At 47.4% G+C, this 26,654-nt stretch overlaps 1 protein-coding gene across 7 annotated transcripts in view; it reads left to right on the top strand.

Moving 5' to 3' along the window:
- The window catches only part of LOC140912354 (uncharacterized), a 70,335-nt gene that overhangs the window by 35,991 nt on the left and 7,690 nt on the right, over window positions 1–26,654 (top strand). For all 7 annotated transcript variants that reach the window (XR_012159273.2, XM_073346610.2, XM_073346608.2 and 4 more), the window contains exons 8-19: window positions 2,135–2,374; window positions 3,588–3,815; window positions 7,433–7,654; window positions 8,694–8,756; window positions 12,500–12,562; window positions 13,200–13,256; window positions 14,607–14,683; window positions 15,030–15,094; window positions 16,715–16,938; window positions 18,001–18,260; window positions 19,437–19,562; window positions 26,121–26,262. Coding sequence is in view for 6 of the 7 variants with exons in the window: in XM_073346610.2 (XP_073202711.1) it covers window positions 2,135–2,374; window positions 3,588–3,815; window positions 7,433–7,654; window positions 8,694–8,756; window positions 12,500–12,562; window positions 13,200–13,256; window positions 14,607–14,683; window positions 15,030–15,094; window positions 16,715–16,938; window positions 18,001–18,260; window positions 19,437–19,562; window positions 26,121–26,262 (1,767 nt within the window). In the remaining variant the exon portion in view is untranslated. The remainder of the gene's footprint in view (window positions 1–2,134; window positions 2,375–3,587; window positions 3,816–7,432; window positions 7,655–8,693; window positions 8,757–12,499; window positions 12,563–13,199; window positions 13,257–14,606; window positions 14,684–15,029; window positions 15,095–16,714; window positions 16,939–18,000; window positions 18,261–19,436; window positions 19,563–26,120; window positions 26,263–26,654) is intronic.

The raw sequence follows: 26,654 nt of genomic DNA, 5'->3' as shown, positions 1-26,654 counted from the left end.
GATTTGTGCAGGAAATGGCCCAACTTTATTATCATGCACATTGTGTAAAGAGTTGTCACTTTGGATGGGCTATCACCAGCAGGAGAGTGAATCTGTGGGGGGAGGGGTGGAGGGTGAGAAAACCTGGATTTGTGCTGGAAATGGCCCACCTGGTGATCACTTTAGATAAGCTATTACCAGCTGGACAGTGGGGTGGGAGGAGGTATTTTTTCATATTCTCTGTGTATATATAAAGTCTGCTACAGTTTCCACGGCATGCATCCGATGTAGTGAGCTGTAGCTCACGAAAGCTCATGCTCAAATAAATTGGTTAGTCTCTAAGGTGCCACAAGTCCTCCTTTTCTTTTTGCAGACTATATATGGTTACAATAAACTACTTAAGATACACACAGAGACTTCTCATAGGCATGTATACAGCTTTCAGTATGCGGTTACAGTAGAACATTGAATCCGCAATGATAAAATACACAGAACTCTATACATATGTATAAGAAAACGTTACAATATTATATGTAACGAAAAACATCTACTTCTTAATACTGACACTCTGTGAATGTTGGCCAGACAATTACAGAATGGGTGGGGTGGATCGCACTCAATTGCAGTCATCCAGCTTTATTAGCAGACACACCCAAGCAGTCTTATAAAATAGAAAGGAAATTAGACTTACACTCCTTCACCAATCCCTCTGCCTCACCTCAGTTCCTTCTGCTCTGTCTGCCTTTGCTACGATCTTACTCTCTGTCACTGCTGCTTCTGCCCAGTTGCCTTCTCCACTGCTGTTGAGCTTCTCCTGTTGCTTCTTTCCTGGTCTCTTCCGCTCTCACGCACCCAAGGATACCAGTCTGTCAAAGCCTCATTATATTCAGTTTCTGGCCTCCTCTGATTGGTTCACCTTTCAGGCTTGGATTAGCATAGCCTCCTCTGCTCCTCCCTACGTGGGTGGCAACTGTCCAGCCATCACTTCAGCCAGGCAGGCGGTCGAGCTTCATATGCTGGTTCTGAACCCACTTATACAGTTTTTGTTAAGGGCAAAGTATATCTACACCTCATCTGAGGTTTCCCTCTAAAGTGGTATCTGACTTCCATATTTACTTACCTATGTTACACCAGTCTCAAATAGGTAAGAGGAGAGATATGAGAAGGGCCTTGGCATTTTACATTGACAGGTCTAAACAGTTCCATTTGTCAACCCAGCTATTTGTTGCAGTCACAAAGAGAATGAAAGGTCTCCCAGTCTTGTCTCAGAGAACTTTGTCATGAATAGCCTACTGTATTTGCTTATTCTACCCCCTGGCTGAGGTAACCCTGCCAAGCAAAGTAAGCATACATTAAACAAGATTGCTTATACATGTTTCTATCCAGGATATTTGTAGATCAGCAACTTGGTCTTCATTCCACATGTTTGCATCCCATTATACCATCACTGAACTGTCTAGGGAAGATGCTAAATTTGGGCAAGTTATCCTCCAGTCTTAGTCAGATAGATTGCCATCCCTCTCCCTGCTTTTATGGCTTGTGAGTCACCAAGATCAAAATGCATATATGCCATCACTTGAAGAAGAAAAAAATGGTTACAAACTTGTTCCATAATTATTCTTTGAGATGTGTTGCACATGTCCATTCCACAACCTGCCCTTCTACCCCTCTGCATTGGAGTTTTGTGGCAAGAAGGAAATGATGAGGGCAGGTATGGCTCAGCCTTTTATACTGGCATGCAGTGGGTGAGTGATGTCAGAGGATGATTAAGTTGCCCTAACGGATACCACTGCAGGAAAAATTTCTGATGACTGTGGATGGCGGAGGCACCCATCAAGAGTGTAATGGAGATGTGCAACACCTCTCAAAGACCAACAGTTACAGAACAGGTTAGTAAACTTTTTTTCCTTTAACAAGGTATCACCATGCATAAAAACAAAACACAGACAAATTCCAAAGAATGCAGCACAATCCATGGTGTGGAACTATGGGTGAGCATGCTTATAATTCATGTAAAGGAAGCTGACCTGAGCTGGTTTTTCCTATGCTCTCCTGTAGGGGGAGCAGAGTGTCTCATTTTTCTAGGTCTTCTAGCTCTGAGGCTCACAGAGAACCTTTAACTCAGTGACTTCATGTTTTTAACTCTTTCTCTCAGGAGAACATTTTGTTGACCGGCACCGAGAGCAGCTGATCCAGCGAGTCTCCAATATGGACAAAGTCTTGTTGCAGGTCACAACAAAGCCTGGGCAATGCGGGAGCATCAGAACTGAGGACACTGACTCAGAGAAGATGCGAAAGCTGTATGAGCTGGTGCCGAGCTGGAACAGAGAATGCAAGGACCGACTCCACAAGTTGCTGAAGGAAACGAACCGAGCCCTCATCAAAGAACTGGAGGGTAAATGAATGGAATCAAGAAAATTCCCTCCCACTGCACTCCTAGGGACCTGCACCCTGAGTGCATCCCAGTGGGGTATTTAGCTCATCTCTCTAGGTCTTTACACCTCAAGCACCATGGTGGTATTGGGGCTGGCCAAGGATTTTAAAGTATCCCGAGTAGGACAGGAGCTGTAACTGATGTATAAATTGCTATGGGGTGTTAACCCTCACAGAATAGTGCTGCTTTTACAAATCCTAGCTGTTCCTGGAGCCAGCCTCCTCCCAGCTGCCTATCCTCCTTCTGTGCCCCAAACTCAAATCACCCCAACCTGCCTTCCCCTTCCAATATTCCTCCTGGATCATCCCAATATGCAAGTGCTGGAAGCTGCTAGAGCAAAGGCAGAAGTTAGTGCTGCACCTCGATACGCAGCCTTAACTCTGACCATCTCCTCAACTCATCATCGGCCCCAGAGACATATCTGAGATCAATATCACTGTGAGGGACTTATCAATTTCTCTCTACCCTGCTGATGCAGCCAGGAGTCCAGCAAAGGTCCCATCCCCACTTCCCAACAGCCAAAACCTGCTCTCTGTCATTCCCGTCTTAAGTTCTTGTGCTGTGTTGTTGGGTGGTTGTTAAAGAGTTTCTGTGCCCTACCTCAGAGGTAGCTGCATTTCTATAGTGTATAAGTGGTCCCCATCTTTACTACCTTTGTAGCTCTTAGGGAGTCACCTGGATAAGACGGACTAGAGAAATAAAGGAGTTTTGTTACCTGGGCCTGCATGCTGCCCTGTCCATGTAGCGCGCATGGGGAGCCCGAAGGGACCTTCTTTCCTTGTGCAGGTGCCAGGCACAGCACTGAGAGGAGCAAAGGGGGCTGCTCCCTCCATGTGACTCTGGGGAACAATCCACCCCATAGCACTGGCAAGGAACAGGGACTCTGGCTCTGCCCCCCGGCCCATAGAACTGGGTGGGTGTAGTGTGGAAGCAGATGGGGACCAAAGGGATTGTTCAGTTGGGCATGTCCCCCTGTGTGCTGGGGAATGGGGGAGGGGCTGTGACCCTGGAGACTCAATCCATCCTGGAGCTCCTCCTGGGGACAGTGCAGCTTTGCTCCAGACCCTGCTCAAGGCTCTGAGTAAACAACCCCAGAGAACAACCTACCATGGGATCCGTAATTCACAGCACTGTTTTATGTTTTGTTTTTGTTTTTATATGTTCCCTTATTCAGAGGGGCACTTTGTCGACTGGCACCGAGAGCAGCTGATCCAGCGAGTCTCCAATGTGGAAGCTCTGTGCAGGAAAGTGCTGAGCACTGAGCAGTGCCAGAGCATTGTAACTGACCCCCTGAAGATGTGGAAGCTGTACAAGATAGTGCCGAGCTGGGACACATGGCAAAAGGACCGGCTCTACCAGGCACTGAAGGAGACAAACCTAGCTCTTGTTGAGGAATTGGAAGGTAAGTAACTGGTGCAAAATAAATTGAAGTTCCCCAAGCCCATCCCAGTGGGAGGGCTACCTCATAGAATCAGAGAAGATTAGGGTTGGAAAAGACCTCAGGAGGTCATCTAGTCCAACCCCCTGCTCAAAGCAGTACCAATCCCCAACTAAATCATCCCAGCCAGGACTTTTGTCAAGGCTGACCTTAAAAACCTCTAAGGATGGAGAGTCCACCACCTCCCTAGGTAACCCATTCCAGTGCTTCACCACACTCCTAGTGAAATAGTGTTTCCTAATATCCAACCTAGACCTCCCCCACGGCAACTTGAGACCACTGCTCCTTGTTCTGTTATCTGCTGTCACTGAGAACAGCCTAGCTCCATCCTCTTCGGAGCCCCCCTTCAGGTAGTTGAAGGCTGCTATCAAATCCCCCCCTCACTCTTCTCTTCTGCAGACTAAATAAGCCCTGTTCCCTCAGCCTCTCCTCATAAGTCATTTCCCCAGCCCCCTAATCATTTTTGTTGCCATCCACTGGACTCTCTCCAATTTGTCCACATCCTTTCTGTAGTGGGGGGACCAAAACTGGACACCATACTCCAGCTGTCACCTCACCAGAGCCAAATAGAGGGGAATAATCACTTCCCTCGATCTGCTGGCAATGCTCCTACTAATGCAGCCCAATATGCCGTTAGCCTTCTTGGCAACAAGGGCACACTGCTGACTCATATCCAGCTTCTCATCCACTGTAATCCCCAGATCCTTTTCTTCAGAACTGCTGCTTAGCCACTTGGTCCCCAGCCTGTAGCGGTGCATGGGATTCTTCCGTCCTAAGTGCAGGACTCTGCATTTGTCCTTGTTGAACCTCATCAGATTTCTTTTCGCCCAATTCCCCAATTTGTCTAGATCACTCTAGACTCTATCCCTACCCTCCAGCGTATCTACCTCTCCCCCTAGCTTAGTGTCATCTGCGAACTTGCTGAGGGTGCAATCCATCCCATCATCCAGATCATCAATAAGGATGTTGAACAAAACTGGCCCCAGGACCAATCCCTGGAGCACTCCTCCTGATACCAGCTGCCAACTAGACATCGAGCCGTTTATCACTACCTGTTGAGCCCGACAATCCAGCCAGCTTTCTATCCACCTTATAGTCCATTCATCCAATCCATACATCTTTAATTTGCTGGCAAGAAGACTGTGTAACAAAAGCTTTGCTAAAGTCAAGACACATCATGTCCACCACTTTCCCCATATCCACAGAACCAGTTATCTCATCATAGAAGTCAATCAGGTTGTTCAGGCAGGATTTGTCCTTGGTAAACCCATGCTGACTGTTCCCGATCACTTTCCTCTCCTCCAAGTGCTTCAAAACAGATTCCTTGAGGACCTGCTCCATGATTTTGCTGGCATCTCTCTAGGAGTTTATCCCTTGCCCATCACTGTGGTATCTGGGCTGAACAAGGTTTACAGATTCCCCCTTTGGTACCAGGGAAGGAGCTGTGAATGAGTTATTAATGGCCCAGTAGAATTAACCCTTGGTTAACTGCACTAGTGACCATGGATTTGCAGAATGACACAGCTTCTAAAACCTCCAGCCATTGCTGGACCCACCCTCATCCTAGCAGCCTCTCGCCCTCTAAACCCTCTTTCCTAAAACCACCCCACCTTGCCCTACCCCTTCCAATATTCCTCCTGGATCATCCCATTAGACAGGTGCTGGGAGCTGCTATTGTGTTAGCTGGACAAGGGCTGCGGGCCCAGGAAATGAAATGAGTGGCTCTCTTCACCAGGAAACAGTCATAGCCTGGGGTCTATGAGCTGAGAGCTTAGCTGCCATGGTGAATGCACTGTCAGAGTCACAGGAGGGAAAAGAGCTGGACAGCAAAAGTGGGGAAGGGCTTAGCTGTGTGTTTCTGGAGTTCACAGGAATGAAGGTGGGCAGGTCAGCCACAGACAAGTGCTGCTCTGAGCCCTCAGTTGCTATCCGCCCATCATGGCATCTGACTGGTCTCTGGTCAACCAGTTGTTGCTGTGTAACTGTTCTTCAGCTGCTGCACCTCACCCCACAGGTAGCCATATTTCAGTACAGGATGAGCAATCTCCATCTCTACAGTCCGTAAAGCATTTTGAGATTCCTCTTCATAAAAGGGATGAAAGAAATTAAGGTTCTTCTCTGAGGGGCTCTGTATTATTCTCGCTTGTGGGGTTTGGCTCCTCAGCACTGGTGTGGTGTGGTGTGGTGTGGCTCCCTTGCATCCCCTCCAAACCCTGCTTCCAGTCATTTATAATGTCCTTTCCCCTAGTTCCTAGCACATGAGGGGCTCTCCGAGTAGAACAAACAGACGAATGAAAGGTCCTCTCCCCTCTCTTCCCCTTATGAGAAAGGGGAATCCGAGTGAAGACAAAGAAAGGCAAATGTCCTTCAGGCAGTCTTTCTGGATTCAGCCCTTTGGGCTTGGTCTAGCCGCAGCTCTATTGTCTTTAGTGGGGTCTACCTCCAGCCTCTCCTCTTGGGCTGTCCTGCTTCACAGTCGGTCTGTGCAGCTTCGAGAGAGGTGAGGCCTGCAATGGTCTCCCTCTCAGCTGACCTGTCTCTGTTCGCAGTCTCTGTGGGGGAGCAGCTCTCCTCCTGTTCATCACCTCTTCCTGTGGCAGGTTTTCCCTTTTTAAGCTCCCCCAGTCAGGCAGAACAAGCCTTACAGTGCACCTTGTTAGTGCCCAACAGGCCCAGATGGCTCTTTTGTCTCTTCTCCACTGGAGCGAGAGCACATCACTTCACAGCTGGGCAGTAGAACTGCCTTCAAAAACCCTGTCCATTGCGGGTCGGGGGACAGGAGGGCTCCTTTGTGGTGCTTATGTCATGTCCTGCTTATAGTGCAGAGAGCCAGTTGGGTGAGACTCAAACCAACTGAGACTGAGGTGATGTGGTCTGATTGGGAGAAGCAACAGGAAGAGATGGTGGGGGTGATTCCTGCCCCTTTGACTGAAGGTGTGCACCCACCTTTGGCTGGTTGGGTTCACCATCTCGGAGTCTAGTTTGAATCCCGGCTGTTACTAGGAGGCCAGGGAGCAGCAGCAGCCAGGTTGGCTTTTTCCATCTAGACGGCTGGGAGGCTTCAGCTCCTCCTTCTGGACACAGACTTTGCCACTGTTATCCCTGCCTCTGTCCCCTCTGCATTAGAGCTACTCAGGGCCTGCATCTGGTGCAGAATCTGACAGCCCACTTGCTAAGCAGGGGCCATTTTGTGAGCAAACCTGCACCCTACAACCTGCACTGGCTGCCTGTGGGTCTCTACATTGATCTTGGTTTTGACCTATAAAGCCCTAAATGCCTTTGGACTACCCTCTACCCACCTCTCTCCCTGTGGCACACTGCTCCTGTTACGGTCAGCAAAGGAGACCTTTGCTACAAGAGAGAGGGTGGCTAGCAGGGCATTCCCTCTCAAGGCCCCATCCCTTTGGGACTCATTGCAGGTGTCTGGAGTAGCCCCAGTGTAATGGCATGGAGGTCAGGTCTGGATGTACAGGATGGGCTAGGGAGTTTTTATTGTAGTGTGTATAAATCAAACTAAATAAATGATAAAATCAGTAACTGACTGTTTTTTTTTTTTTTTTTGGTGCTGTCCTTCTCCCCAGGGAAACATTTTGTTGACCGGCACCGAGAACAGCTGATCCAGCGCGTCTCCCATGTCAACACAGTCCTGAATTTTCTCCATGGGAAGGTGCTGAACAGGAAGCAATACCAGAACATCAGAACTAAAACAATGAACCCAGAGATCATGTGGAGGCTGGAGTACCAGGGCTTCCTCTGCCCGACATCGACAGCAGCTAACAGAGACCTCATTGGAAAGTCACAGAGTAAATACATGACACCAAGAAAACATGCTCCCTCTGTGCTATGAAGGGGCGGTACCCAGTGCTCATCCCAAAGAGGCCACTAGCTCATCCCTCACCCATCACTGTGGTATTGGGGCTGGGACATGTGTGTTCAAGCAGCCCCCTCAATACTGTACAATGTGCAGCTGTGTGGAGCGCGGGGAGATTATTTCAATATTTGGTGCTGTTGGGTCCATTCCAGGCAAAACTAGCTCCAGCTGCACAATCCAGAGCTGGGCATCCCTCACCCCGACAGGCCAGGGTTTTGTTATCCCATCAGCTGCAAGCCCCTCCCCGTCATGGCCTGGGGAGTGATGCAGACACAAGTGATGGGGCTCTGATTTGCCCTGTCTCACAGAGGAGCTGTTTGTACCAGTCACATCAGCTCTCAAACCCCTCTCCGCTCTGGGGTGAGGGGCTCTTACATCTGGGTTTTTCTCTGGGCCCAGATCTAACTCCAAAGGGGTGTGGGGTGCGGGGGGGGGGGCGATGTGGAGAAACTACACTAGAGAGCAGCAGTGATTGGTGAGCACAGTAAGTGATGAGGCTGCAGGTACCTCCCGCTCCTCTCACCCCGACCTCCTGCCCTCTCTGCTGGGTGAGCACTGTTTGATAGTGAAAAACTGGGACCCGGGGTTGGGGAGGGGGAGAAAATGGGGAGAGGGCTTCCCTCTGCCTCCCTGGGACCCTCTACAGCAGCGTGTGCAGTGGGAGTGTCGATAGTTGTCCCTCTCTGCCCCCTTCACTATTGTCTCCCAGACCCAGCTTCTCTCTGCCCCCTCCCCCCGACTCTCACAGCTCTCCTTTTATAAGGTCTGGCAGGTGAGGGGAGAGAAGGGACTTGGGGTCCCATGAGGGAGGGGTCTCCCCCACAGGGTGGGAGGGGCAGCTCTTGGGGGTGAGTGAAGCTGGCAGGGTCCATGGCCATTGGGGGTGTCATGTCCCCTTTTAATACCCCTGCTCCAAGGGCTCTTAGGCTCCATGAGACTGATGCTGTCTGTCACTCTTTCTCTGCTTCTAGCCCTCCTTTCCTCCCTCCCTGAAAATCAAGGTCCATCTGCTAACACTGGGTTCAGAGTTGTGGGTAAGTTATTGCATGGCTCCATTAACCCTTTGTTAACCACACACAGGGACAAAGCAGGTTAGTCTGCAGAATAACTGTGTTCCTAAAACCTCCCATTGTCCTGTAACGGGTGGCCTGGTCCCCTCGCTGCTGCCTGATCGTCCCTGAAAGCTTCCCATTGTGACCTACCCCTACTAGAACCCTTGCTGACTCATTCCAGTATGTTGGTGATAGCATCTGTGTGATCAGAAACTAATTTTGTCTCTGGAAATGCCATTACCCCAGACAGCCTTAACTCTGCTCTCTCACCATGTCCCTGAATCTCTCCCATGCTCCTTGCAAGGCAAGAGTGTGTCAATGTAAAGTGTCAGTATCCTATTAGGTAACTTCTCAATCTCTCTATCCCAGCGGTGTCAAATACCCAGCCTGCTTTGTATATTTGAAACCCCTGATGATTACCATGAATACCATTCCATGGCCATTGGTGATTCCCTGTTCTGTTCATTCCCTATGGGGCACCTGGCATTGGCCACTGTCAGAAGACAGAATACTGGGCTAGATGGACCTTTGGTCTGACCCAGTATGGCTTCAGCCCTAGCATTCCAACACATCTAGCATTTGATACTTTGGAATCACCCTCAAAAAGGATTATTCTAGTCCTACAGGGTTTGCAACCAGAAACCAAGAACAACAAAATCAGGTTGAATCCACCCCTGGGCAAGCAATTCTAAGAAAGCTGACAAACTATCAACTTCCCCTTGAGGGATTTTCATACTCGCCCTGCTCCAAACTCATTGGTAGTGGCAGCTGCTGTTCAGAGAACAAACTGAGGTAAATTCCATTCTACCCATTCTGATAGAAAGGGCCAAAAATTAGATACCCTGGGTAGGAAAGTTTTCTCCTCTGCTACATTGAGCATTAGAGTGTCCAACTACCAGGCAGTAATGTCTCGGTATCAATACCACCTAAGGGAGATGATTGGTCTATTTGCAAAGTCTCTGCCAGAAAAGCAGAGGAAACTGGCCAGAACATCCATTTTGGAAGGCCAGCCAGTGGCAAAACATGATTTAAAGGCTTGTTTGACTTCTGAGATGCACCTTCCAGTGTGGCAGTTTCAGCAATTACACTAAGATATAAGTCTTGGCTTCACTCTTCTGGTCTCCCTCCCGAAAACAGAACCAGGGTGGAAGATCTTCAATTTGAGAGGCATGGATTATTCAGTGCTGGAACTGATGAACTTCTAGAAAAGATAAAGGACACTGTGTCTACAGCTGGATTGCCTAAGATCTCTAAGTCATTGAGGAGGAGGTTTGATGTGCCAATGTTCAGGTATCACAGGCAGCAATACCAATTGTCTTTGTCTTATTTAGTGAAAAAGAAACAATATCAGCAGAAACCCCTTGCTCATCTTCAGCAGAGAAGGGAAGAATCATAGAATATCAGGGTTGGAAGGGACCTCAGGAGGTCATCTAGTCCAACCCCCTGCTCAAAGCAGGACCAATCCCCAATTTTTGCCCCAGATCCCTAAATGGCCCCCTTAAGGATTGAACTCACAACCCTGGGTTTAGCAGGCCAAAGCTCAAACCACTGAGCTATCCCTCCCCCCCGAGACTTATAAGCCCCATCCTGAAGGGAAATTAGTTTCATCATCTACTTATGCACCAGGTCTCAGATTTGACGAGATCCTTGAAAACCTCTGAGCAATTTCTACCCAATCACTCATTTGCCTGCCTCCCCCCCCCCACACACCTTCAGAAACCATCTTTCTCACTCCTTCAACACTTGGAGTGCCATCACTATGGACAGATGGATTCTGGAGATTGTCCAAAGGCTTTTCCATTCAGTTCAGTACCCCTCCCACCCCCAACCCTCCCCTTACAGTATGGGCGAGACAATAATGATGTTCAGACCTCCTAAAGATATCATAAGGAGTCTGTGTCTCCTAGCAACCACATATTTATTGACCCGTAAGAGTGATTGGATTTGCCACCCAGACCCACCGTAATGGCATATGGCAGCATGGACCACAGGAGTCTGTTCTGCTCAAAAAAAGTTCAAGACACTTTCTCAAACTCCAAGAAACAGCCAACCTGCAGGTGTTATGACCTTAAGTGGAAAAGGTTCTCTTAGCTCTGAGCATAAACCCAATTTCAGCTCCTGTTCAACCTGCATTGGAGTACCCACTTCATTTGAAAAAAGAAAAGGAGTACTTGTGGCACCTTAGAGACTAACCAATTTATTTAGTCTCTAAGGTGCCACAAGTACTCCTTTTCTTTTTGCGAATACAGACTAACACGGCTGCTACTCTGAAACACTTCATTTGAGATGCTTAAGGCTTTTCTTATCCATGAAAGTGGCATCATGTGTTAATTGACAATGAGATTGTATTTAGTCATGACTCTGTAAATAGATTCCTGAAGAGACTAATGAATGTCTACCCTCCAGTCAAGGAACCTACACCAACACGGGACCTCCTTCTCATACTTAGCTCATGAAACTGCCCTTTGAGACTTTGGGAGGTGAGTTAAGACAGTCTTCATTGTGGCCATTCTATCTGCTAGAAGGGAAGAGTTACAAGCTCTTATGGATGACCCACCATTTATAGTCTTCCACAAGATAAAGGGGTTCTTCCCCCTCACCCTAAACTCCTCCTCACAGTGGTAACAGAATTCTATCTCAAATATTCAATTCACTTGCCAGTACATTTCCTAGCCCTCACCCTCAGTCGGGGGAGGTGAAGTTACACGCATTACACACTCCTACGTGGCTCTGTCCCTCTTCCAAGAGACCACCAGAGCAAAGGCGGCTTCCATGGCCTACCTTAGACATGTCCCAACTTTAGAGATCTGCAGAACTGCCACCTGGAGCTCTGTTCACACCTTCATGGAACACCACTGCCCTGATCTGGCATCCAGATTGGAGCCAAATTGGTAAGGCCATATTACTATTACTGTTTAACTAGGACTCCGCATCCCACCATCCAGAGACAGGAGTGCTGCTTATCAAACTGTCCCATGAGAGGGATCGTGCTGAGGCCACTGAAAGAAGAAATTAACGTTATTCACCTGGAGCTGGAGTTCTCAGAGATGGACTCTGCACATTCCTACTCCCTGTCCACCTTCCCCACTTCCTTAGGGTACTAGTTACAACTTTGGACTTGAGGAGGTGGTGGAAGGAACCAAGGTGACTGGAGCGCCAGGCCCCCTTTCCTAGCCAGACCCTCAGCACATACAGGCAGGGCAAGAATAGGGCAGGAGGGTGCTCCAAAGGGCACTGCTGTCCACCCTCAGAACTGTATCGTTGGCGTATTCCATGAGTGGGAATGTGCAGAGTCAACTTCAAAGAACTCCAGTTTGTGCACGTGCATGGAAATCTTTCTATCGTCTTTTAGGTTTACAGGCTGAGAGCTCTTCCTGGGCAGGGGACTCTGCCTTGCCATAGGCCAGTACAGGGTGCTGCAGTGATGGAAAAATAATAGTACAATGAAATTTTCACCTACTGCCGTCCAGTTTCAAACCTCTGTTTTCAAGGAAAGATGTGGGCAAAGTGGGAGGTAGTGTTGCCTAGTGGATAGCACACTGGACTGGAACTCTTGGTTAATCTGTTTGGAATCACTCCAAGTTTAGATCTGTGTAATTGAGATCAGAATCCAGCCCTGACTTCACTGACTCAGTGAGGTTGTTCTGGATTTACACCAGGTTCACTGAGGTCAGAATTTGGCTCAGATTGTTTGGAATTTTGTCAGTTTCCATTTTTCTTTTCAGGATGCATCGATGAAGACAGTGACTCCGACCCCAATTCTGCTGCAAAGACAGAGGCAGCAGAAGGTGGGTGGTGCTGATTGTAGCTCCACCTCTCTCTCTCTCTCTCTCTCTGTCATGCACACTCACCTATCGCAGCCACATGCATTTCTGCTCTCACAGTGCCAGTGGGTCCACTTTATTCCTTGCAGTTACCATTTGGTATAAGCAATTCGGCTTGTGCACAGCCTCCAAGTGCAGTAGGCTCAGGATTCTCTTTCACTTCCTGTCCCAAACTGCTATTTGTGCAGCATCACTGGGTGGCCGTTCGCCAGCTGCTGTGCCCCACCCCAAAAGTGGCTACATTTCAGCACCAAAGTGAGCGATTACTGTGCAACACTGCTGTGCATTTGTTAACCAGCTGCCCCAACCCCAGAAGTAGCTGCATTTCTGTGCTGCCAAACTTCTGCCATACTGCACAGACCCATAGGTCTGATCTGGGTGACAGGGAGGTGGGAGGATATTGGGCTAGATGGGCCTGTTGGTCTGATCAGGGGCAGCAGGAACGGGTCAGGATATAAGGCTAATTGACCCCATAGGTCTGCTGTGCCCCACCCCAGAGGTGGCTACATGTTTATCCCTGGAAAGCAGTTTGGGATGGAAGGCGCCTGGGAAATAGACAATAATGACATTATTATTATTATTATTATTATTCACTCCCCAGAGATCATCTGGAAACAGACCCTCCTGCCCTCCACTGGGTCTGCGGCTGGTGCTGCAGGTGAGTGAGGTTCAAATTGCCCAGAGTTGCAGGTGGTTTGATGGGCCTCGCTCATGGCTGAGCAGAAAGAAACAAAACGTCCCCTCCACCTGTTGTTCTGACCATCCCCTGATCCGACCCTGCCACCACTGCCCTCATCACCCGCATCAGGTTTAATCTCCGGTGCTTGCAGGATCACTCTGGGCTCTCCCCTCCCTATTCTGCCCCCACCCCACATCCTGCCCACTCTTCTCCCCTTTATGCCTTGATCCTGTCAGGGTTCCCTCCCCACTCTGAACTCTGGGGTACAGATATGGGGACCTGCATGAATGACCCCCTAAGCTTATTTCTACCAGCTTAGGTTAAAAACTTCCTCAAGGCACAAATTCCCTTCCTTGTCCTTGGACAGTATTGCTGCCACCACAAAGTGATTTAGACAAAAATGCAGGAAAAGGGTCACTTGGCGTCCCTGTTTCCCCAAAATATTCCCCCAAACCTCTTCACCCCTTTTTCTGGGGAGGCTTGAGAATAATATACCAACCAATTGGTTACAATGTGAGCAGAGACCAAACCCTTTGGTTTTTAGGACACTGAAAATCAATCAGGTTCTTAAAAGAAGAACTTTATTATAAAGAAAAAAAGTAAAAGAATCACACCTGCAAAATCAGGATGGAAGGTAACTTTACAGGGTAATAAAAAGATTTAAAACACAGAGGACTCCCCTCTGGACTCAGCTTCACAGTTACAAAAAACAGGAATAAAACTACCTCTTAGCATAGGGAAAATTCACAGGCTGAAACAAAAGATGATAACCTAACTCATTTCCTTGCCTCACTTACAATTTCTATAATTCTTAGATGGATTATTCCAGGTATATTTTCAGGAGATGTTGTCCCTGCTTGGCTTCTCTCTCCCTCCGGAGAGGGAACAAACAAAGAAAGCATAAACAAAACCTCCCCCCGCATATTTGAAAGTATCTTCTTTCCTTATTGTTCCTTTTAGTCAGGTGCCAACTGGGTTATTTGTGCTTCTTAACCCCTACAGGTAAAGATTCAGTACAGCTGCTCAGGAGGGATTTTATGCTACCCTTATCTGTATGTTTATGACAGTCCCCCTCACTGAACCCATCTATCCTGTGCCGCCCCACCTTCTCCCTCAACACAGAGCCCTTCCCCCAGGCCTTGCGAGCCCAGTGGCCCCTGCACAGCAGCAGCATCAGAGCTGGGTTAATGCACAGAACAGATCCATCCATGGGGGAGTTTGCCGATGGAAATGCCCAGATCCCATTGCTGTGCACGGGGGATGGGGGCTCATTATCCAATGCTGTGAGAAGGTGAGATGTGAAAGGGCCTTTCCCCCTCTCTGCTGCAGGAGAGACCAGCCGGAGCAAGGATTCCAGCAGGGACCCCTGGGGACAGGACAAATGTGACTTGTGTCCCAGAGAGGAGGTAAAGGATTGTGGGATCACTCAGATCCTTGTCTGTCGGTCCATCTATTGCCTCACCCTTCTCTCTATCTCTTCCCCTCCCTCTCAGCCATACCTCTGAGAATTACACCACTGCCCAGACCGGGGCATCTCTGTCCCCTGGGAAATGCACCAAGGGAATGACTGACTGTGGGGCTGGAATCCAGCTGGTCAGAGTCCCCCCTGCCAGCCACGCTGCCAGGGTCCCAGGCCATGGAAACAGCCCCCAGCTGAACACTTGGCCACAGCTGCTCAGATTCCCTCTGCAAAGAGCTCTGCAGTGGGAAATCCCCAGTGGGGCCAAGTTAATGCCAGTTCCTGTGTTTTAGGATCCTCCAGAAGAAATACACCCTGAGACTGTTCGGGGCCCAGATGGGAACCAGGAGATGTACAGGTAAGAGCTGGGGCTGGGAGTTCGGTGTCACCCCCTCTGCAGCTGTCTGTGTCTGGGAGCGCAGGCCAGCTCCTATCACACTGAGTGCGCAGCATCCCATGGGGTGGGCTCAATGTCCTGCGATGCCACGCAAACAGCCTGGGACACTGTTTTCGCCTTCCTCTGTAGCATGGGGCACGGGTCACTTGCTGGAGGAGTCTCTGCTCCTTGAAGTCTTTAAACTACGATTTGAGGACTTCAATAGCACAGATATAGGTGTGAGGTTTTTTGCAGGAGTGGTGGGTGAAATTCTGTGGCCTGCGTTGTGCAGGAGGTCAGACTAGATGATCATAATTGTCCCTTCTGACCTAAATATCTATGAATCTATGAACCTTCTGTTTGTTAGCACCTCCATAAGTGTTATTTTTATAACCTCCCCCAAAACCACCATCACAGACCTGCACAGCAACGTGGTCTACAGTTTTCTCCAGTCCTCAGCTACTTTCCCCTGGGAGAGGAAGACGAAGAGATTTTGCCACCCTGAGCTCTGACTTCTTCCCAACTCTGCCAGCCCCCCCCCCACCCCGCTCTGCACTTCCTTCCAGTTCTTCTTAACTGTCCTCTCAGCTAATGGGATACTTAGCTATGATTTTGTAATTATAATTAGCAATATTAGAATTGGAAAAGTTGCAGAAAAGGGCAACAAAAATGATGAGGGGGATGGAACAGCTTCCACGTGAGGAGAGTTCAAAAAGACTGGGACCTTTCAGCTTGGAAAAGAGACAGCTAAGGGGGGACACGACAGAGGTCTATAAAATTGTGACGGGTGTGAAGAAAGTGAGTAAGGACATGTTATTGACGCCTTCACATAACGCAAGAACTAGGGGTCACCAAATGAAATTAACAGGCAACAGGTTTAAAACAAACAAAAGGAAGTACTTCTTCACACAATACACAGTCAGCCTGTGGAACTCCTTGCCAGAGGATGTTGTGAAGGCCACAACTATAACTGGGTTCAAAAAAGACCTAGATAAATTCCTGAAGGATAGGTCCATTAATGTCTATTAGCCATGTTGTTCAGCGATGCAATCCTATGCTCTGGGTGTCCCTAGCCTCTGATTGCCAGAAGCTGGGAGTGGACAACAGGGGATGGATCACTTGATAATTGCCCTGTTCTGTTCATTCTCTTTGAAGCATCTGGCACTGAATACTGTCAGAAGACAGTACACTGGGCTAGATGGACCATTGGTCTGACCCAGTATGGCCATTCTTATGTTCTTAGCTTATCAGCCTCCAGTCTGAGTAGGTAATGAAGTACTCCACTCCTCCATCAGGTCTTTCCTGTGGGAACTGATTAATGCTTAAGTGATTGGAGTGCTGGGCCAGCAACTAGCTTTCAGTCTTCCAGTGAGACTGACTCTCCTTAACTCCTAACAGGGATGGAGTCTGAGAAGGTCCAAGTGTTCTCATTATCACCCAGCTTTTGTTGTTGTATATAGAGTAATCCTGATATCAAAGCACAGGGCTGAGCTGGAGCTAGAGTTAAGGAGATAAATGTGAGGGCACCTGGGGTCAGTTGGAAAAGGTAGTGAGATGGTTCCAGCCAGTGCTGTTTAACCCTTTTCTCCCCATGCTCTGCAGGGTTCACCTCCCAAGGGCAGGCTCGTTCCGTTGCTCTGAAACTGAACTGGGGTTTGAGGTGATAGCAGCCGTGACCATCCAATATGGATACGACTCCTGGGATCGGCGAATGAGCACATCTGAAAAGCAGCAATGGATGGTGTCCAGCCCTTTGTTCAACATCAGGGTAGAACCACCTAGGGCCGTGGCAGCCGTTCACCTCCCGCACTTCCTGTGCCTTGCAGGTACGGTAGTAAAATACTGCTACAAACGGCATTCTATAGCTCCTTTCAGCCACACAGGAGATTTCCATAAGCCAGGTTTTTAAAGGTATTTAGATTAATAGATTCCAAGGCCAGAAGGGACCATTGTGATAATCTAGTCTGACTTCCTCCATAGCACAGGCCAGAAAAGTTCCCCAAACGTATTGCCTATCTTTTAGAAAAACATCCAATCTTGATTTTAAAATTGCCAGTAATGGATAATCCACCACAAAGCTTGGTAAATTGTTCCAATGGTTAATTACTGTCACTGTTAGACCTTTCTCTGCTGGACTGAGGAGCCCATTACTACATATTTGTTCCCTATTGGGGTTCTTATAAACTATGATCAAGTCAGTTCTTTGTTAAGCAAAATAGATTGAGCACCTTGAGTCTCACTATAAGGCATGTTTTCTAATTGTTTAATCATACTTGTGGCCCTTCTCTGAACTCTCTCCGACTTATCAACACCCTTCTAAATGTAAGGTGCTACATTTAGGGAAGAAAAACCAAATGCACAAATACAAAATGGGGGATAACTGGCTTGGCAGCAGCACTGCTGAGAAAGATCTGGGAGTGGTGGGGGGTCACAATCTCAACATGAGTCAGCAATGCGATGCTGTTGCAAAAAAAGCAAATGCAATTTTAGGTTCCATTTACAGAAGTATAGTATGCAAATCACGGGAGGCGATAATACCGCTCTACTCAGCACGGATTAGGTCTCAGCTGGAGTACTGTGTCCAATTTTGGTCACCAATGTATAGAAAGAATGTAGGAGCAGAGCCATGACAAAGATTATTCCAGAGCCATGGGTTCAGTAGGAAATTGGGCAAAGGTCATTTGATCTTTTGGGACAGGAAGCAAGAAACACTGGTTTCAAAATGCTGATCTCACACTGGGGAGAGCAAATGAGCAGTGAGCTGTCTACAATGGACATTTCCTCCAGAGCAGGGAACAGAGTCCTGACTCTCAAGCCCTGATCCAGCCATTAGGCAGCTAGGGGAACAAGACAGGTAAAATCTCACGTTCTTTGTTGTCCTTCAACAGCAGCAGAGGTTGACATTTCTCAGCTTCAAGTGGCCCATTTTGTTGACTGGGGGATGATCCTGGAAAGTCCAACACGGGTGAGGCCGTTCCACGCCGTGCTGGAGAACCCCAGCTTCTCTCCAATTGGACTGCTTTGGAAACAGATCTATTCTAAGCTATTTCCTCCAATACACACCCTGGTGCTGCTTTATCGGTCCAGCAGGGCTGCAGATGTAACCCTCCACCTCTACTTGATACCCAGTGATCTCTCACTAGTACAGGTAAAGGAGAATACAATAATAATATACTGTAGATATACATTGTCCAGATCCACAAGCTACACTTGGGCTGAGAAGAAGGAGTGAGTTGCAACATCCTCTAGCATGCACTGTAGTGAAATAACTGCACAAACCAGTGCAGTGATGTGTGCTTCTGAGGGCCGAGTGACTCCAAACTCACTCCCCAGAGTGTAATTCTACCTCGGAAATGTTAGAAAGGATTTCCGTTGAATCTGAGTGAGTTATGTCCAGTCCCATGTGACTGGGATGGGACATGCTGCCTACCTGGGCCACACAGATAAGGAAGACAGCTTAGGCAGAGAGCTCTGGAGTTCTGGGCTGGGTTTATATATGGGAAGGAAGGCAGCCGGGTATGGCTAAACAGCCAGATGGCTAGACAATTAAGCAGCTACACAGAGGAACGAGTGCATCACATGCAGCCCTCCCCTCCCCCAGGGTTACCGCCTGTGCATTGCTCTATGTGTACATAAAGGCTTTCTCACATGCCTCTTTGAAGCCCCGTGTGAGGACCGAAGAGACTGTCTGTCTCAGGCCTTTGGAATCGTTCAGGACTGTCTTGGCCTCTCTTTGCTTCTTGGAGAAAGAAGGCCTGAGATGCTCATTATGTGAAATAAGGCCTGCTGCTGTCCCCACCCCACATCCCTGCTGTTTATGGTACTGCCATCAGGGATATCCTCCAGTCTTAGAGGTTTTTAAGGCCCGTCTTGACAAAGCTCTGGCTAGAATGATTTAGTCGGGGTTGGTCCTGCTTTGGGCAGGGGGTTGGACTAGATGACCTCCTGAGGTCCCTTCCAAGCCTAATCTATGATTCCATATATAGTCTGGTCTCACCTGGCTTTGTTGGAGGCCCTCTGGAAGGTACAAAGCTGGTTGCTGTCAGTTCTTAGTCCCTTAATTTAATATGGATCCAGCCATGAAATGAAGATGGGGAGCAGATTTGACTTTCCTTATTGGGAGCAAAATCACACTAAAAATGCAGGTTCCTCAAGGTTACTCCTCACTTGCAGCTTTTGTAATGCCACTGCCCCTGGGATCACAAAGACTCTTCTCCCCGTTGGCTGCGATGTAGCAGTTAAAAAGGAATCTGGACCCTTTCTCCCCTGGGCCCATCCATCTCTCTTTGGATCTCCAAGGAATAATGGTGCTTGTACTTCACAGGCAATTGAGGACAATGAAATGAAGTACCAGTCAATAAGGGTGCGCAAGCCTTCTAAAAGCAAGCCCCTACGCTTCGGCTCTTGTTCTTTTGTATCCAGTCCCTCAGAAATAGAAGTGACACCTAAGGTATGTAAAATTTAAACTCTCTGCTTCCATTGAGGATTAACAATATTAAGGTCTGCTGTGATAACTGGGTCTGCAAATTTACCATTATTGCGAGCTCAACTGTAAAAAGTGAGTGTAAGTTCATGAAGCGTCAAAATAACCCATAACAATCAGTACTGATGGGAAAAGGTACAGAAGGGAGACAGACTGAATTAGTCCAAACAAAAAGGCCCTCAGGATCTAATGCAAGGACTGTGTTAAGATCATGCCTGGTAAACAAGAAAATGTGGGACTAGAAATCAATGAACTAAACTTGGTGTATCAGATAGATATTCATAGATATTTTATTTAGGCCAGAAGGGACCATTATGATCATCTAGTCTGACCTCTTGCACAATGCAGGCCACAGAATTTCACCCACCACTCCTAAAAAAGACCTCACACCTATATCTGTGCTATTGAAGTCCTCAAATTGTAGTTTGAAGACCTCAAGGAGCAGAGAATCCTCCAGCAAGTGACCCGTGCCCCATGCTACAGAGGAAGGCGAAAAACCTCCAGGGCCTTCCAATCTGCCCTGGAGGAAAATTCCTTCCCAACCCCAAATATGGCGATCAGCTAAACCCTGAGCATATGGGCAAGATTCATCAGCCAGATACTACAGAAAATTCTTTCCCGGGTAACTTGGATCTTACCCCATCTAAAAACCCATCACAGGCCATTGGGCCTATTTACCATGAATATTTAATTACCAAAACCATGTTATCCCATCATACCATCTCCTCCATAAGCTTATCGAGTTTAATCTTAAAGCAAGATAGATCTTTTGCCCCCACTACTTCCCTCGGAAGGCTATTCCAAAACTTCACTCCTCTGATGGTTAGAAACCTTCGTCTAATTTCTAATCTAAATTTCCTAGTGGCCAGTTTATATCCATTTGTTCTTGTGTCCACATTGGTACTGAGTTTAAATAATTCCTCTCCCTCTCTGGTATTTATCACTCTGATATATATATAGAGAGCAATCATATCTCCCCTCAACCTTCTTTTAGTTAGGCTAAACAAGCCAAGCTCCCTGAGTCTCCTTTCATAAGACAAGTTTTCCATTCCTCGGATCATCCTAGTAGCCCTTCTCTGTACCTGTTCCAGTTTGAATTCGTCCTTCTTAAACATGGGAGACCAGAACTGCACACAGTATTCCAGGTGAGGTCTCACCAGTGCCTTATATAACGGTACTAAAACCTCCTTATCCCTACTGGAAATACCTCTCCTGATGCATCCCAAGACGACATTAGCTTTTTTCACAGCCATATCACATTGGCAGCTCATAGTCATCCTATGATCAACCAATACTCCAAGGTCCTTTTCCTCCTCCGTTACTTCTAGTTGATGCATCCCTAGCTTATAACTAAAATTCTTGTTATTAATCCCTAAATGCATGACCTTACACTTCTCACTATTAAATTTCATCCTATTCCTATTACTCCAGTTTACAAGGTCATCCACATCCTCCTGTAGGGTATCCCTGTCCTTCTCTAAATTAGCAATACCTCCCAGCTTTGTATCATCTGCAAACTTTATTAGCACACTCCCACTTTTTGTGCCCAGGTCAGTAATAAAAAGATTAAATAAGATTGGTCCCAAAACTGATCCTTGAGGAACTCCACTGGTAACCTCCCTCCAACTTGACAGATCACCTTTCAGTAGGACCCGTTGTTGTCTCCCCTTTAACCAATTCCCTATCCACCTTTCAATTTTCCTATTGATGCCCATCTTATCCAATTTAACTAATAATTCCCCATGTGGCACAGTATCAAACGCCTTACTGAAATCTAAGTAAATCAGATCCACTGCGTTTCCTTTATCTAAAAAATCTGTTACTCTCTCAAAGAAGGAGATCAGGTTGGTTTGGCACGATCTACCTTTTGTAAAACCATGTTGTATTTTGTCCCATTTACCATTGACTTCAATGTCCTTAACTACCTTCTCCTTCAAAATTTTTTCCAAGACCTTGCATACTACAGATGTCAAACTAACAGGCCTATAATTACTTGGATCACTTTTTTTCCCTTTCTTAAAAATAGGAACTATGTTAGCAATTCTCCAATCATACGGTACAACCCCTGAGTTTACAGATTCATTAAAAATTCTTGCTAATGGGCTTGCAATTTCTTGTGCCAATTCTTTTAATATTCTTGGATGAAGATTATCTGGGCCCCCCGATTTAGTCCCATTAAGCTGTTTGAGTTTCGCTTCTACCTCAGATATGGTGATGTCTACCTCCATATCCTCATTCCCATTTATCATGCTACCATTATCCCTAAGATCCTCTTTAGTCTTATTAAAGACTGAGGCAAAGTATTTGTTTAGATATTGGGCCATGCCTAGATTATCCTTGACCTCCACTCCATCCTCAGTTTTTAGCGGTCCCACTTCTTCTTTCTTTGTTTTCTTCCTATTTATATGACTATAGAACTTTTTACTATTGGTTTTAATTCCCTTTGCAAGGTCCAACTCTACTTGACTTTTAGCCTGTCTCACTTTATCCCTACATATTCTGACCTCAATAAGGTAGCTTTCCTTACTGATCCCTCCCTTCTTCCACTCCCTATATGCTTTCTGCTTTTTCTTAATTACCTCTCTAAGATGCTTGCTCATCCAGCTTGGTCTACAACTCCTGCCTATGAATTTTTTCCCCTTTCTTGGGATGCAGGCTTCCGATAGCTTCTGCAGCTTTAATTTAAAATAATCCCAGGCCTCCTCTACCTTTAAACCCATAAATTCTTCAGTCCAATCCACTTCCCTAACTAATTTCCTTAATTTTTGAAAGTCAGCCCTTTTGAAATCAAAAACCCTAGTTGCAGATTTTTGTTAATCCTTCCATTCAGTTTGAACTGAATTAGCTCATGATCACTTGAGCCAAGATTATCCCCTACAACCATTTCCTCTATGAGGTCCTCATTACTCACCAAGACCAAATCTAAAATGGCATCCCCTCTAGTCGGTTCAGCAACTACTTGCTGAAGGAATCCATCTGCTATCGCATCTAGGAAAATCTGAGCCCTATTATTATTACTAGCACTCGTCCTCCAGTCTATATCTGGGAAGTTAAAGTCTCCCATGATCACACAGTTTCCATTAGTATTTACTTTATTAAAAACATTAAAAAGGGCTCTATCCATATCCAAATTAGATCCCGGCGGTCTATAGCACACCCCAAGCACTATCCCAGGGGAGGCTCTAATAGTTTTCTTCCCCAATTTAATTGTTGCCCAGACAGACTCAGTCATATCCATTTCATCGCTTCTTATTTCTTTACATTCTATCTCATCATTGATATACAATGCTACTCCACCACCTTTACCTTTATTTCGGTCTTTTCTAAACAGCACATACCCTTCAATACCTGTAGCCCAGTCATGACTACTATTCCACCAGGTCTCTGTTATACCTATATCATCTGGTTTCACTTCCTGCACCAGTAACTCTAGTTCCTCCATTTTGTTACCTAGGCTCCTTGCATTAGTGTACAAACATCTTAATTTTTGCTGTTTGGCCTCACTCACATTCTGTACCCTATTAGGCACGGTTATTTTACTACCAGTATAACCTATTCGACTTGTATCTACACTGCCCTTCCTCCTACCTACAGCTGTATCCACTCTTACTTCATTTTCTTTCCACTCTATGCTAAATTCTGGCGTGGAGATTACCTGGACATCTCCCAATCATCTCCCCCAAATTCCTAGTTTAAAGCTCTCTTAATCAGTTGTGCCAGCCTCCATCCTAGAAGTCTATTTCCTTCCCTACTCAGATGAAGTCCATCCCGAGAGAACTGTCCTCTATCCATGAATGCCTCCCAATGACCATACATCCCAAAGCCCTCCTTATAGCACCACTGCCTAAGCCATCTATTGATAGTCATAATCTTGTCACACCTTTGTTGCCCTTCTCTAGGAACAGGCAGAATCCCACTAAAGATCACCTGAGCCTCAATTTCCTTAAGCGTCCTCCCCAGCCTAGCATAGTCTCCCTTAATACTTTCCAGCGAGAATCTAGCCATATCATTTGTTCCCACATGAAGGATAATTAGGGGATTCTTTCCCGCTCCCTTTAGAATCCTTTTCAACCTCAGGTCTACATCCCGTATCTTAGCACCTGGAAGACAGCACACCCTCCTATTTTCTGGATCAGCTCTGGTTACAGGCCTATCTATTCTTCTCAGTAAAGAGTCCCCAATCACATAGACCTGCCTTTTCCTAGTGACGGTGCTATTCTCCAGTCTATCCCCTGTTCCCTCTGGCTGCAAGTTCTTTCCATTCCCATTCTCCCTTGTAATCCTTTTTAACCCATCCTGTATCCTCCTGGGGCTCATATTTGGTGTAATCTCCATTAACTCTTCCCCTTTTCCTATAGGACTAACCGCTCTTCTCTTCTTCCTTGCCCTGTCACCTTCAGTGACTACCTGCTGAGCCCCTTCTTCATTTTCCAACTCTGCAAACCTATTCTGAAGCTCTATTTCTCCTTCACTAGCCCGTCTTTTCCTCTGCCTAGTTCTTTTAGTCACATGCTTCCACTGACCACTTTCCTCACCCAGTCTCCCCTCAGAATTCCCTAGTCCTGCTTCCATCTGCAAGTCTGAGCTTTTCCCTTCAGATACCTCATGTCTTTGCTCCATAATCTGCTCAAACCCCTTCCTAAACTCTACCAGACTTTCCACCTGCATCTCCAAACCTCTGATCTTTTCCTCCATCAGCTCTATCAGACGGCATTTCATGCAGACAAAACTCTTACCAGGTGCCCCCTCCAGGATCATGTACATACCACAGCTTCCACATCCAGTCATCTTCATTGTGTCATCTGCTACATGGGTCACTCCCACTGCCACCTCTGAATCTGTCATAGCCTTCCCACCTAAATCCTGTTAATCTGGGAAACACAAACCACACCACCACCCACAGCAAAACCAAACCCCACACAAGCACCACAAGACAAACTCCCCTTTCAAACTCCCCTGTTTACAGCTCTGTGCTAGCTCCTGTGCCGCTGCAGCTGTCTGCAGATAGGCCTAATTGAAGGACAAAATTATGAGAGGATGGGCTGTTCCCCTCACTCCTTTTTGGGGTCCTTAAAGAAAGAGATTTGGGGAGAGAAATTTGGCTACAGGAGTGAGCTCCACCTTGATAGCTGCCACTTGCCCCGTCTCCTGGGACCCGGACCTTCTGCATCTCCATCCTGAAAGATGTCCAGACCAGACCAGCCCAGGAAGAGGAACCCAGATGACATCGCCACCTCCACTGGCTTCAGCTGAATCTCGAGTACTACCTGGGATGTGAGACTTTGTCTCTCTTCTCCCCTCCCCCATGTGTTCTTTCCCTTCCCTACTTTATTTCTTTTCTGTCCTAGCTCTCTCCTTTTTCCATCTGTCTAATGAAAGTCTGGCTTGACCAGCCAAGTCTGGAGATTTTGAAACACTGCTGTAAGCCTGTGACCAGAAAGATGCAGCTTCTAGCTATTCCGTAGACAGCCGGACTCTTGTATGAGTTTGCCAGGTCTCGGACAGGCTGATCAGACAATGTGCTGGGCCTATGTTTCTCCAGCAATGAAGTAGCCAGTGAGAGTCAGCATCAGAGACAAAAGCATTTTCTTTCTTTGCTGTTCTTTTCTCTCCCCTTTTCTGTGTGCTTGTCTTGTCTTGTTTTGTCTTACTGGAAACAGGATCAGACTTTAACAACAACAGTAACTATGACAACTCCAGCCCCTCTCAGCTAACTTCACTTTTCCCCAAAGAGCACAGTTATTACCATCTTTGATACCATCTGAGACATCAAGGTGGTTTTTCCTTCTAAAAACTCTCTGTAGCGCACAGGAAAGGGAACAAGGGATGTTGTTACAATCAAATCCTTATTTACTACTTTACATTTCAAAGACTTCAACTGTTTTTCCTTCTGTTCTGTATCTTTAATCAGAGGTTATGGCACAGGATGTAGAGGATGACTCAGTAGGGGGTGCTCTCACCTCACAGTCAATGTTGACCCTACTTCCCTGATACAGTGCAAGGGGGCTCTGTGCTGCAGGGAGCCCTGGATGACAGGAGGCCAGTGGAGCTATTGACAGGGATGGAGAAGGCAGAGACAGGGAAGGGGTTGGAAGGGGAGGTGAGGAGCTGAGCTCAGTATGAACCGGCTGCAAGAGATACCAGAGGAGGCAGGGATCTGGCAGAGTGGGTAGAGAGGCTGACCTGGGAATCGTCAGCACAGAGGTGGGAGCTGAATCTGCCCCTCTTATGCTTTCAGTGGGACAGTTGGAGTGAACCAAGAGGGGCTCAGTCAGTCTGAGGGCAGAGCGAGCCCAGGGGCAGGAAGTGAGTGAGAAAGGGATGAAAGTTATATTGACGGCTACTGTGTTCCTGGTAATGGGAGGTCAAACGCAGAAGGCCCCTCCTCCTCTGAGAACTCAGGGAGGATTATTAAGGATACATAAGGATTTGGGGAGGATTGTTGAGGATCCACATGCATCGCCCACTCCTGCTCTGCCGGCTCAGGTGGGCTCACCACAAGGGGGTGACTTCTCTTTGCTGCAGGAGTTGGAGTTCTCCAATATGGCAGTTCATCCCCTGGATCCAGACATGGAAATCTACACCAGAGACTTGGGGGGCAAATTGGAGCTCAGCCTGGTGGAGAAGAAAACACAGCAACAGATCTGGGAGACAACTGTGAGACCAGGTGGGTTCAGCCAGAGATCCTGGCAGAGGGCAGAGGATTGTGCAGGAAGCCCTCTCCCAGCATCTGCTTGTAGTTGCTAGGGCCAGCCGTGTGCACACAATAAGGCAGGACACATGTGCACAGCCACCTCCTACAGCCCATGGGAATGTGAACTGGGGCTGGGCTGGGGAGGGAGAGCAGAGGAGCAGGTTTGGAAATGCCCATTGAGATCACGTCACTCTAGTCCCCAAACAGAGGCACCCAGCACTGTGCTGCAGTCACTCTGCCTACCATGGCCATGGAGAATCTCACAACAACCGAGGGGGAGAGAATGCTCCAATTCTTGCTCCCAAACTCAGCCCTTGCCTCTACAGCTAGAGCAGCTCCATCAGGGATCGGGTCTGTGACACTTG

The sequence above is a fragment of the Lepidochelys kempii genome, chromosome 6 (assembly GCF_965140285.1).
Source record: "Lepidochelys kempii isolate rLepKem1 chromosome 6, rLepKem1.hap1, whole genome shotgun sequence".
Taxonomy (NCBI): domain Eukaryota; kingdom Metazoa; phylum Chordata; order Testudines; family Cheloniidae; genus Lepidochelys; species Lepidochelys kempii.
Note: the sequence above shows the minus strand (reverse complement) of the source record. Positions and strands in the feature narration are given on the sequence as shown.